Raw genomic sequence first — 13,421 nt, 5'->3', positions numbered from 1 at the left:
CTGCACTGAGTGCACATCAGTAATGGGGGATAGTCATCACCACACATAACATGGCTTTACATCTCAACGTTTCTGTCAATGATTCAGACTTCCACAGGTGCACTGATCTGTAAACCAAAGATAATAAAGCAGAGCAAGATTGACCACTCGACCCTAAAAAACGTAGTGTGTCATGGCGCCATTTTAGTAGGCAGAAACTTGCAGAAACATTTTAAAAGAAAAATAACAAAAATCTGTGAATTGATAGACGAGATATATTCTGCATTTTTATGATATCATCACACATACTATTCCCCCAAAACACTGATTACACTGCGAGAGGCATAGCGACTGGCGGGTTTTGCCTACTAAAATGGCTCCTTTGCAAACTACACTTCAGTATAAGTGATTTTGACGGAGTGGTCTATCTAGCTCCGCTCTATTATCTTTGCTGTAAACTTTCATGTGAAATGTTCACATTTTGTAATTATATTCTACAAAAACCCTATTGAGCACATGTGGTGTCAAAGACTTTATCATCTCAGGTAAAAGAAAGAAAAATACAACGCGTAATAGAAATGCAGGAAATTCAGTATCTCTGCAGCTGCTGGTCAGTGTGGGCAAGGTGGGCCAAAGAGCCTGTTTCCACACTCTATGACTCTATGATGCTCTGACTCTTGAATCCTGAGAGCTGTTTAGCCAGACTCAGTCAGTGCAGTCAGTCAGAACCGACCTGTGACATCTTCTCAACAGGGATGAGGCACCAAAGTTCTCTGAAAGCCGATGTGTAAAATACTTTTCCTTTCCTCTTCCTCTTTCAATTAGAATCACGATTTTGTGGATGAACAAACGTACAAAGAGAATTGTCTTCAACAATCTACAAAGAAGCAATTGCACAGTCCCTCTCTCTCGTCTCACCATGGTTTAACTGGAACATGTTGCTCCAGACGTAGCAAAAAACCTTTCCATCTCCCAAATTCGAATACTTCTTGCAGTCGTCTGGGAAATGTACAAGAACTCAGTACTATTCAGATTCGATGTTTACAGGAGAGTGAGCTCTCCAACAGGTAACTGTTGCTTAGTACCTTTTAAGTGTCAATCCTGTGACTGATGGCCCTAGAATTACATTTCAACTAAATTGTACTGCAACTTTTTTAAGGATGTAACATGTAAAATGGACAAGGGAGAGCCAGTGGATGTAGTGTACCTGGACTTTCAGAAAGCCTCTGATAAGATCCCACACAGGAGATTAGTGGGCAAAATTAGACCACATGGTATTGAGGGTAGGGTATTGACATGGATAGAGAATTGGTCGGCAGACAGGAAACAAAGAGTAGGGATTGACGGGTCCCTTTCAGAATGGCAGGCACTGACTAGTGGGGTACCCCAAGGCTCGGTGCTGGGCATTGCAGCCATTTACAATATACATTAATGACTTAGATAAAGGGATTAAAAGTAACATTAGCAGATTTGCAGATGACACAAAGCTGGGTGGCAGTGTGAACTGTGAAGAGGATCCTATGAGGATGCAGGGTGACTTGGACAGGTTGGGTGAGTGGGCAGATGCAGTATAATGTGGATAAACGTGAGGTTATCCACTTTGGTGGCAAGAACGGGAAGGCAGATTATTATCTGAATGGTGTCAGGTTAGGAAAATGGGAAGTACAATGAGACTTGGGTGTCCTTATACATCAGTCACTGAAAGTAAGCATGCTGGTACAGCTGGCAGTGAAGAAAGCTAATGGCATGTTGGCCTTTATAACGAGAGGAGTTGAGTATAGGAGCAAAGAGGTCCTTCTGCAGTTATATAGGACCCTGTGTGGTGAGACCACACCGGGAGTATTGTGTGCAGTTTTGGTCTCCTAATTTGAGGAAGGACATTCTTGCTATTGAGGGAGTGCAGCATAGGTTCACGAGGTTAATTCCCGGAATGGCAGGACTGTCATGTAATGAAAGAATGGAGTGACGGGGCTTGTATTCACTGGAATTTAGAAGGATGAGAGGGGATCTTATCGAAACATATAAGATTATTAAGGGGTTGGACACGCTAGATGCTGGAAACATGTTCCCGATGTTGGGGGAGTCCAGAACTAGGGGCCACAGTTTAAGAATAGGGGGTAGGCCATTTAGAACTGAGATGAGAAAAACCTTTTTCACACAGAGAGTTGTAAATTTATGGAATTCTCTGCCTCAGAAGGCAGTGGAGGCCGATTCACTGGATGCATTCAAAAGAGATTTGGATAGAGCTCTTGGGGCTAGCGGAATCAAGGGATTATGGGTAGAAGGCAGGAACGTGGTACTGATTATGGATGTTCAGCCATGATCACATTGAATGGCGGTGCTGGCTCGAAGGGCCGAATGGCCTACTCCTGCACCTATTGCATATGTATTTATATAACAGGGTTTAAAACCGCAACGGGCAACATTTTTTGTATGGCTTGCGAACAGCTTTAATGCCTCTTGTTTATGTGAGAAACAGCACATTTGTAGGAGTGGAACGACCAATATTGAACACAGAACATAGAACAGAACAGGAACAGCCCACAAAGTCCGTTCCAACCATGAAGCCAAGTTAAACTAATCTCCTCTGACTGCACATGATCCATATCCCACCGTTCCCTGCATATCCATGAGCCTATCTAAAATCATTTTGAACACCACTGTCCAATCTACCACCACTCCTGGCAGTGCATTCCAGGCACCCACCACTCTCTGTACAAACAACATGCTCTGCCCATCTCACTTTATAGCTAGTCTTTGATATTTCCACATGGGAAAAAGGTTGTGTCTGCCCTATCTTTGCCTTTCATAGTTTTATTTACTTCTATCAAGTCTATCCTCAATCTCTACTGCTCCAGAGAAAGCAATCCAATTTTGTCCAACCTTTGTTTCTGGCTACTATCCTCTAATCCAAACACCATTCAGATAAACCTCTTCTGCACCCTCTCCAAATCCTCCACATTCTTCCTGCAATGGGATGACCAGAACAGCAAAATACTCCAAATGCAGCCTAACCAAGGTCCGATAAACCTCCAACATGATTTCCTGACTCTGATACTCGACTGATGAAGACAAGCAGACCATCCCCCTGCTTTAGTGCTCTAACTACATGTGGTGCTACTTTCAGAGAGCTAGGGACTTAGACCTGGAGATGGCTCAGAATACAATGTTGTTGAGCAACTTGCCATTAACTGTATACCGTTCCCTTACATTCAAGTACAACATCCCACACTAGCCATGTGCCATTCTGGTTGCTACCTGATGAGCTGTGATGAGGCTGCAGAAGAAGTGTCCCTGCTTTCATGCTGGAGCACCAAGCTGAGGGCCGAGACCGAGATCCATCAGGCTCTGCTTTCCAGATGCATTTCTCCGTGGTTTCATTTCCCGCTCCCTTGCTCTGTTATCGTCCATTATTGACTTAGTCCCATCTCGGTGACTGACCCACAGGATTCTCCAGCCACTTCTTTAGTGGCAACGTCGGAACATCGGGACATAAGTTAGGTTCTACTTGGTCTATTCAGAGTTGCATACAGCAGACTCTTGGTATAAGTTTCAAGGCTGAGCTTTGCTGTTACTTTAATGACTATTTTGATGCAAAAGATGACTTTATAACATTTGTATTTATATTCAGTTGTTCTTTATGAATTTTTATTTGAGTAACTCATCTGCATTTTATGGGCTGTAATAAGCTGTGTTCATTCTTCCAGCCGATCCAGTTTGAATGCAAAGTTAGAAGAAGGTGTCAAACTAAATTGTGAGCAATCGTACATAACAACAGCAGTGATAAGCATGCCCAGCCCTCTTATCGCAACGTCTGAAGGAGATGGGAAAGCAGAAAGAAACATTGTAAAAGTGTCAGCACTGTAAAAATCTTACCACGTCAGATGTGAGCCTGGAAAGTCATCTGACCACCTGTGTTGTTCCTGCTATTGAGAAAGTAGAAAAGAACATCACAGACTGGAAAGCAAATGGAGAACATCAGCGCTTTCCCTGATAGTTTTGCATTGTGAAGTCCATGACAACAGTGATCATCACACTGAAGCTATTTACCGGTGAAGTTTGACCTCAGAGGATGTAACATTGATAATGAGGTGAGCTAAAGGAGGTAACATTAAGCTTGAAAACCTGCAATAATTTCTTTGCAGTGAGCACAACGAGATATTTCCACATGCTACATGTTCCACCCCAAAGGCTCGTTTTATTATAAAGTACACAGGAACTGGAGAAGTGTGCATGGGGAAGGAACAACGAAATCAGCGTTAAGAACTCATCATCCTTACAGCAACAATGAATACAGAGAAAGTAAAGCAAACCTGTTTAATTTAGAAAATAATTGTGAACAGTGAATTGAGGACTGGCATATTTTAAATTGAACAGAGAACATACATGCATGTTGAATACTCCTTGAGGCATTACCTAACATTCATTGTTTTTCAATGCAGTGGACACGTACAATATGCCACCAAGATCTGGATTTGTTCGTAGAGGGAAATGTATAGGGCACCTTGGGACCTTTGCAAGATGGCCACTACTCACTGAAAGACTGTTTAGTTCATATCAGAAGGGAAAGTAATTGTAGTAATGAGTTTGGATTGCTGATTTATATTAATAGTTTACACAACAATAAAACCTTGTGAATAATACACCTTGAATTCCAAATGTTGTATTGAGGCTCACACAGTTAGACATAGCGGCACCCAAATTTCTTTTTGAGACTTTTCTTTCCTGTACAAGCTTGTCCTATATTGCTTAGAATGAGTGCAAACAATTTTCAGGCAAAAGCACTGAATACGTGAACTGTGATTGATGTGTATTACAGATGTTATTCTTTTCATTGCCGCTGCAGCAAGACTAACAGATTGCTCTTTCTGCATGGTCTCCCCGATTTATGTGGAATTTAGTGGATGGTTATTCAGCAGGCTATGTGCTCCAATCATTTATAGCTATGGAAGTTGTTCTTCGTGCTATAAATATATGTATATTTTTCAGTCAGTCCCTTTAAAAGTACTAATTTCCAGTATTAGGTACATTGTTTTTAATTGGGGATTTTAAGTGCGGTATTAATTCAATATTTGGACCTGTTATTTTCCTTAAAATGTCGCCGTATGATATTTTGGAAGAGCAGAATGTCCCCCACTCTCGACCACAATTCAAGACAAGAGGCCCATTCTCTGCATGCTCGGTGGAGAGAGCATGTTTCAATGGGGTAAAGCTCTCACCACTTCCCTGAACCCCAGAGAAAAACAAATGACACAGTGCTTCAAACAGAGGTAGCAATGACAGCAGCTTTAAGCTTGCATGATTGAAATTTTGAAATCAAGGCTGTAAACCGTCCTCTAAATTATTTTTCTTTTTGTAATGCTGTTGTATTTAAACTAATATATCAAATTTACAAATGTGAATATTATTGGTGTGCTATCAAATAGGGTATGGTGCTTGGAAAGGAAAATAAAAAGCCGCTGAGGTTTTATTCTTTGTTTCCCATAGATTGGTTTTTGGCCGAAGCACTGGAAAATAATATAGCAATATTTGTGAGAAGTTAAAAAAAATCGGGTTCTAAACAAAAAAAATATTTGCTTCATACTACTACAGTCAATGGTAGCAGAAGTTGCACCTGAATGTTCCCACGTACACCATGTATTATTTATGTAAAGTTTCCTTTTCTATTTCTCTCATTGTATCTCTGACCAGTTTCTATAATAGTGCCCTTAAAGTCGTGTTGTAAGAATGACTCAGAAATCTGTCAGACTTACTGTCCAGAGTTGTAAAATGGCTATTACAGTGTGCAATGCTCTGTGCTGTAAATTAGTTGTAACTTTGTAGTGTATCATATGAGTTCAACACCTTTGATGTTTTGCATTTAAACAGCTTTCATAGGTTTCACTTTAATGAAGCAGCATAATTTGTCACCTATTATGCTCTAAAAAATAAAATGTCTGCATGCTTCGGTTGGAAGAGTTGGTATTGTAACTGGAAGTAACGCTAAATAAAGAACCGCGTTCATTTTCTTAACTACTTGAAGGTTAACTCATGTAAAACTATCAACAGGCAAATTGTCCAGAGCAAGTAGTATCTGAAAGCTAACTAAAAACTATTTCTGGAAACAATTTGTGCAATTGATAAATAGAATGTAAGGCATAGAACTTACAATGGGAATAAGAATAGTTGAGCTGAATAACTTTAACCTCTAATATATACATGGAAAGATGTGTCATTGAAATGGGGGTATTCAATAGTGTAAGAGATCAAAAATTGTGTATTTACATACTTTTTGAAACTAAAGGAACATTAAAGACATATGATACATAAAATGACTCCCATGTATGAAAGTTGAAATTAAAATGTTTTAATTTTTGAGCACGTGTTTTCTGTCACTTCAGTGATGTATTATTCAATGACAGACAGTTGTTTCCCACAAAATAACAAGTTTCTTTATTAAAATATAAAACATTGGAAGCATTCTGGTTCTTTAATTATCGGCGTAGTGAAATGTATGACCATTTATTTGAAAGTCCAACCAGTTACAGCCTCCAACTGGATCAAACACAATGTATAATCTTGCTGTGTCACATCTTGGCTACACTGCTGATATCCTGCCTTTCCACCCTCGGACTATCATTGATCAGACTTTACTGGCTTCACCTTGCGCTAAACTTTATTCCCTTATCATGTATCAAAACACTAAATGGCTCGATTGTAATCATGTATTGTCTTTCCGCTGACTGGTTAGCACGCAACAAAAGCTTTCCACTGTACCTCGGTATACGTGACAATAAACTAAACTGATATTGCAGTGATGGTGGAAAATTAGATCATGAGGACCAGCACTTTGTGCTGGGGTGAAGTGAGTGGAGGTGGATCGGAGAGAAGTAATAGGCAGCGAGGACTGGCAGCATTCAAGGAGAGTTAACGTGCTATAAAAGAGTAAATTGTGTTAATGTCCTTGTAACGCTGCAGCCAATTACAATTCTATGATTTCACTTCCAGTGAATTGACTCATGAGTTGGCTGGGATCAGGGACTAGCAGTACAATGCAGAGAGGGCAGAACTGGGACCAGCATTGTCAAAGAGGGCAAATAACAGGATGGTGGTGGAAAATAAACTAGCACGTGGAATACCAGACAATGTGATCAGTGAAGGATAAAGGTAAGTATTTTTTTCATCTGGGAGGCATCCCTATTGGCAGAAGGAGCAAAGGTCCCGACCCAAAACCTCATCTATCCATGTTCTCCAGAGATGCTGCCTGACCCGCTGAGTTACTCCAGCACTCTGTGAAACATCACCTATCCATGTTCTCCAGAGATGCTGCCTGACCCGCTGAGTTACTCCAGCACTTTATGTCCATTTAGTTTAGCTTAATGTACAGTGACAAGCTTTTGTTTGCGTGCTATCCAGTCAAAGAGAAGGCTATACATGAATACTATCAAGCTGTTCCACAATACACAGATAAAGGATAAAGGGTACAATATTTAGTGCATTTTATCCCCAAGAGTAGAGCAGCCATTCTGGAGCCTACACTTTGTGTCATGAGGAGAGAAGTGTGTTTGAAGGTAGAGAGAGGCTAAGCAGAGGGTGACGGCAAGATAGAACATGGCCGTTTTCTGTCATGCTCTGATCTTCGTGCAGATGGGATGGTGGTTCGGGCACTGGTAAGATCCTACTGTAGAATGTGGGAAGTTGGGGGAACCTCCAGTATCCATGAGGACTGCGTGTGTGGGGAGTGTGTCCAGCTGACTGACCACAGAAGGGAAGTGGAGCTGCAGCTGGACAACCTCAGGATCGACAGGGAGACTGAGAGCTTCAGACGGGAGTTATAATGAGGTGGTCACACCCAAGGCACAGGCAGAAGGTAGATGGGTCACCACCAGGAAAGGAAATAGGCAGGGCGTGCCGGAATCCCCCCCCCCGGCCATTCCCTCGATAACGAGTGTACCCTTTTAGATACGATTGACAGCGATGATGGTTGAGAGGAAGCAGCAGTCTGGTCTGTGGCACCAGGCCTGGCTCAGAAGCACAGCAGAGCAGGGTGATGCCAGGCAGGACTGTAGTGAGAGGAGACTCCTTACTTAGGGGGTCAGATAGCTGATTCTGTGGCAGCAAACGGAAGTCCATATCTCAGGAACGGCTGCAGAATGTTCTCAAGGTTGTTACTGTGATTGACCTCTGTGCCGATGTCTAGCCTCCCTCCTGCTTCACCCCTGCTGTGAATGCCATCCCTCTGCCAGTCGAGTTGAAACCACCTGCGTGGCACTAGCACACCAGGATTCATTGTGCACGTTGCTGTAGGTGACAAAGGGGATGAGAGCCTGCAGAGTGAATACAGAGAGGTCACAAGGTCATAAGGAATAGGAGTAGAATTAGGCCATTCGGCCCATCAAGTCTACTCCGCCATTCAATCATGGCTAATCTATCTCTCCCTCCTACCCCCATTCTCCTGCCTTCTCCCCAAAACCTCTGACGCCCGTACTAATAAAGAATCCATCTCTACCTTAAAAATATCCACTGACTTGGCTCATGTGGCAAAGAATTCCACAGATTCACCACCCTCTGACTAAAGAAATTCCTCCTCAACGCCTTCCTAAAAAAAAGTCCTTTAATTCTGCGGCTATGAGCTCTAGTCCTAAACTCTCCCACTAGTGGAAACATCCTCTCCACATCCACTCCATCCAAGCCTTTCACTATTCTGAATGTTTCAATGAGGTCCCCCCCCTCATTCTTCTAACCTCATGATCTGCTACATCCCACCAATCAACAGCCATCCTCTCCGCCCCCTAGCCCTCCTCACAATATCTAGTGATGACCTAGTCTGTCTCCCCTGACAATGATTTAATGATACTTTATAGTCACATGTACCTGGTACAGTGAAATGCTTTGTTTTGTCTACAACCCAGTAATATCATGTGGCATGTGAGTCAGACAAAAAGTTAAAGAGCAGCACCTCAATGATGGTAATCTTGTGAGGATAGGAATGGGAAGATAGGACAAGTGAATGTGTGGCTGAGGAGCTGGTGGAGGGGGCAGTGATTCCCGTTTTGGGACCATTGGGCTCTCCTGTTGACCAGTAGTGATCTGTACAAGGGGGATGGGTTTCACCTGAACTGGAAGCGAACAGGTTTGCTGGTGCTCCACAGTTAGGTTTAAACTAGATTGGCAGGAGGACGCGATTCAGTGAGGAGGTGAGGCAGGTGGGAGGCTGGAAGTTGGTGCAGAAGTTAATGACAACAAGTTCAGTAGGCAGGATAGGCAGGATAGGCAGGAGCATGGCAGGGAGCATGGCAGGGTGCGTGGCAGGGAGCGTGGCAGGGAGCGTGGCAGGAGCGTGGCAGGGAGCGTGGCAGGGAGCGTGGCAGGGAGCGTGGCAGGGAGCGTGGCAGGGTGCGTGGCAAGGAGCTTGGCAGGGAGCGTGGCAGGGTGCGTGGCAAGGAGCTTGGCAGGGAGCGTGGCAGGGAGCGTGGCAGGGAGCGTGGCAGGGAGCATGGCAGGAGCGTGGCAGGGAGCGTGGCAGGGTGCGTGGCAAGGAGCTTGGCAGGGAGCGTGGCAGGGAGCGTGGCAGGGAGCGTGGCAGGGAGCGTGGCAGGGAGCGTGGCAGGGAGCGTGGCAGGAGCGTGGCAGGGAGCGTGGCAGGGAGCATGGCAGGGTGCGTGGCAGGGAGCGTGGCAGGGAGCGTGGCAGGAGCGTGGCAGGGAGCGTGGCAGGGTGCGTGGCAAGGAGCTTGGCAGGGAGCGTGGCAGGGAGCGTGGCAGGGAGCGTGGCAGGAAGCAAGAAAATATGGTTATATTAAATTGCAGCCATTTCAATGCTAGAGGACTAGCAGGTAAGGTGGATGAGCTCATATGTGCGAATGAGACGTTTCAGCCATTGCAGAAACCTAGCTCAGCGAGGGACAGTAGCAGCAGCTTAATGCTTCAGGGTACAGGTGCTACAGATGAGACACAATTGGAGGTAAGAGAGGAGGGGCAGTTGCTTCACTGATTAATTAGTAGTAATCAGTAGTGACATTACTGAAGGAACGACCAATGTGGCAATGTGGGTGGAGTTGAGAAATAAAGAGGGGATGATGGCTTTGTTGGGATTATATCATCAGTCCCCACATAGTCCATGGGAACTTGAGAAACAAATACGCCGTAAGATAGCAGGTAGCTAGCTACAAGACTAATAGGGTTGTCATAGTAGGGGATTCTAACTTTCCCAATATAGACTGGGACTGCGATAGTGTTAAGGGTTTAGATGGGCTGCGATTTGTCAAGTCTACTAAGGCTTTTTTTTCCCAGGCAACATACAGAAGCCGCTGTAAGGGAGAGGCAAAGCTATCAACCATCTCTACTTCGGCACTATCAACGTGTACCAGGGTACGTGTGCTGCTTTGCTTCCTGAAGTCAATCAGAATCTCCTGTATCTTGCTGGCATTGAGGGAGAGGTTGTTGTCTTAGCACCAGGTTAAAAGGTTCTCAATCTCCTTTCTGTACTCCATCTCATCCTTGTTTGATATCTAGCTCACTACGGTGGTGTCGTCTGCAAATTTGTAACTTGAGTTGGGTTGGTATTTGGTTGCACAGTCAGGAATGTGTGAGGGAGCTAGAGAACACGTCCTTGTGGGCACTAGTGTCGACAATTATCACAGAGGTTGATTTGTCCCCCACCCTCACTGATTGCAGGCTGATGATCAGGAAGTCAAGGATCCAGTAACGGAGGTGAGTGCTGACTCCAAGTTGTTGAAGTTATCAAATCAGGAGCTTTATATAATTAATTTATATAAGATTTAAATAAATTTGTTGAAATTGTCCTGACAGCTTTTCCACAAAAAAAATTGCCCCTTGAATGTCAACTCGTATGGCTCTTCCCAAGTTCATGAGTACCAAACATGGAGCTTTCTTTCCCATGTGTTTTTGTTTCCTTTTGATGCAACAATCTCACGTTCACAAAAAAAGTCACGTGTATTTTCATCTCTTGATAATTTGAAAGACCAGAACAATTGTTCATTTTTATCAGACACTGATTTTTTTAGAAAGGTCCACACATCTCAAAGGTACACCACGTGCCAATACACGATGAGAATGCAATCATTCTTGCGGCAGCAGAATCACTCAGAGATGCCACCAAGTGTTTAATAAAGGTGACAGCCCACCTGAATGCAAAGCTGTTCATTATTTCACAGTACACATCAAGGGCACAATTGGAAAGACTGACATTTTTTGAGAGTTTAAGTTTGTTGTGCCTGCAAAATATCTCAGTTAATTATTAAAACACATATTAAAAGACTTCAGCATAGCTACCATCAAAACATACTTCCATTAAACATGATTAATGCAGCTGTTTTGCTTTGAGAAACATTCAATCCTGAATCACTTGAGATAATTAAATAATAATCAGTAATCGGCAATGATTCACACCTCAGGCAGCATGTGTTTTGAAATGATTCGAGCATTAGGAATTCAAGGTCACTGAAACCGAACTAAAATCAATGGGCCGAGTGACTGTTGATTGGCTTCCCAACAGCTAAATAAAACGAAAGCCCAAAATTGTAAAGGCATAATAACCCAATAGAACAACAAATTAAATTAATTGAAATTCATGTTCATTTCCAGCCGTCGTTAGAAGGGCAGAGGTTAACTGTGTGAATGTAAACAATGTGGCGAAGCAAGTTTCATTGAATTGCAGAGTTTCTGTACCCCTTTTATTTGCAAAAGCCTTAACGCCCAGGCTTTTATTCACAACACTGTAATGAAATGTTTGGTAAATTACATTAGCCACACACACGATGTGTACTTTGTTGTTGACTGATCAGGGTTTCAATGTTGGGATGTCATTTACAAAAAAGAATAGTGCTGGCCAGGTACAGCACGATAAACTAAACTAAACTAAAACGAAACTACAGGCACTTCAGCCCATGATGTGCGTGTCATTAGTGAATATCAAAGCATAGAATAGTGCTGGCCAGGTACAGGCGTAGCCCACCATGTGTGTGTCATTAGTGAATAGCAAAGCATAGCATGCTGCAATAGGGTGAACTAGTCTAGTCATGTTTGTTCATTGTAAACCCCCTGTGGAGCAAATATTGAGTATTTTATTTAATTAAGGAAGACAAGATTGAATTCAACAGATTACCAGTATGAATAGTAGCTTGGGATAATTACTAAGAGGTTTGATCACATGCCATTGTAAAAGCACTAAGCACACAAGTCATTTTAAATCCCAGGTAAATTTTGCTGGCAATCATTGCAGGTGAAATCAGATCGAACACTAGATCGGACTGGACATTTCCACATTCGGCGGCAGGCAGTAGATAAGACTGATGAACTTTTGTATCTTTGTCGGCACCAAAACATGGCAACTCTTGTGTACTGCCTAGGTGAGGCCAGCCATATGGTTTCACTGGGTTGTAAGCATTTCACTGCATCTCATCACATGTGATAATAAGGTATCATTGAATCATTGTTTTGGAGTTCTCAACTGTGTCAGCCACTGGGATTGAGATGAGATATTTCTCAAAGAGGAGAATCTTTGGAATTCCCAACTCTAGAAGGTTGCGGAGATTCAGTCATAAAGCAACACGAGGCATTTTCAAAGAATGGATTCCTAATCTAATTACTGAAATCTCCCATTAGCCAAGCATTTTCCCACTCAGGGATTTGGAAAACTGGAATAGACAACCAGAGACACATCCTTCCAGACTCACTAATGGTGGCTTTGGCTGTTCTCCTCACCTCCTTAACATAGAGAACCTCTTTCCAGGCATGCATCACATTGACCAGGACTTGTATGTCCTGTTGTTAAATGTGCTAGCTGTCTCTGCCATGGGGAGTGGGCCTTTAAGAGCTCACTGATGCAAAGTAAATTGGCAGAAGCTGCACTCAATTACGCATAGTTCTATCTGGAATAACACATGCTCTGCCTTAACAGAATTATCTGCTTGTAATTCACCCAAAAGCTTTTTGATATGTATTTAAGTCATGTGCATAATATTTTGCCATCACAAATGAGCATTGGTATCAAAATGGTTGGATTTCATCTAATCAATTTCTAAGCAAATAACCCAAATTATCATGTGGGACATTGACCAGAGTTCACTGATAGTTACTTTTCTTAACCATCTAAATGTGAGCAATATCGTGAACTTGAAGTTGTGAGATGGGCAGAGCAAACTGTGTCACACGTCAACAAAATTGAAGGATAAAATTAAACCACAATGACTACACAGGTGATTATATAATAATTTCACTGCTCCTAGGTTCAGAAACAGAAATAAAAACAGAGGAAAAAAGGATATGATTTTAATTTGTGTAATTTTCTATCAAATAAAACTCAAAGGAATGAGATCCTACATTTGTGATCATCTGCTGATCCAAGTTAATTGCTCTCCTGCCTTGGAACACATTGTCCTTTAAAAATAGAAACAAATAAAAGCAGAAAATGCTGCAAACACTCAGCAAGTCTGGTAGATG

At 42.8% G+C, this 13,421-nt stretch overlaps 1 protein-coding gene across 2 annotated transcripts in view; it reads left to right on the top strand.

Moving 5' to 3' along the window:
- The window catches only part of kcnd2 (potassium voltage-gated channel, Shal-related subfamily, member 2), a 369,593-nt gene extending 363,167 nt beyond the window's left edge, over nt 1-6,426 (top strand). For both annotated transcript variants that reach the window (XM_078417420.1, XM_078417421.1), the window contains 2 exons: nt 805-1,046; nt 3,687-6,426. In XM_078417420.1, coding sequence (XP_078273546.1) covers nt 805-1,046; nt 3,687-3,846 — 402 coding nt within the window. In that variant the 3' untranslated portion in view covers nt 3,847-6,426. The remainder of the gene's footprint in view (nt 1-804; nt 1,047-3,686) is intronic.
- Nucleotides 6,427-13,421: the final 6,995 nt, after the last annotated feature.

This window comes from Rhinoraja longicauda, chromosome 20, assembly GCF_053455715.1.
Source record: "Rhinoraja longicauda isolate Sanriku21f chromosome 20, sRhiLon1.1, whole genome shotgun sequence".
Lineage (NCBI taxonomy): Eukaryota > Metazoa > Chordata > Chondrichthyes > Rajiformes > Arhynchobatidae > Rhinoraja > Rhinoraja longicauda.
The sequence above is the reverse complement of the archived record's forward strand: the minus strand, read 5'-3'. Positions and strand labels throughout refer to the sequence as shown.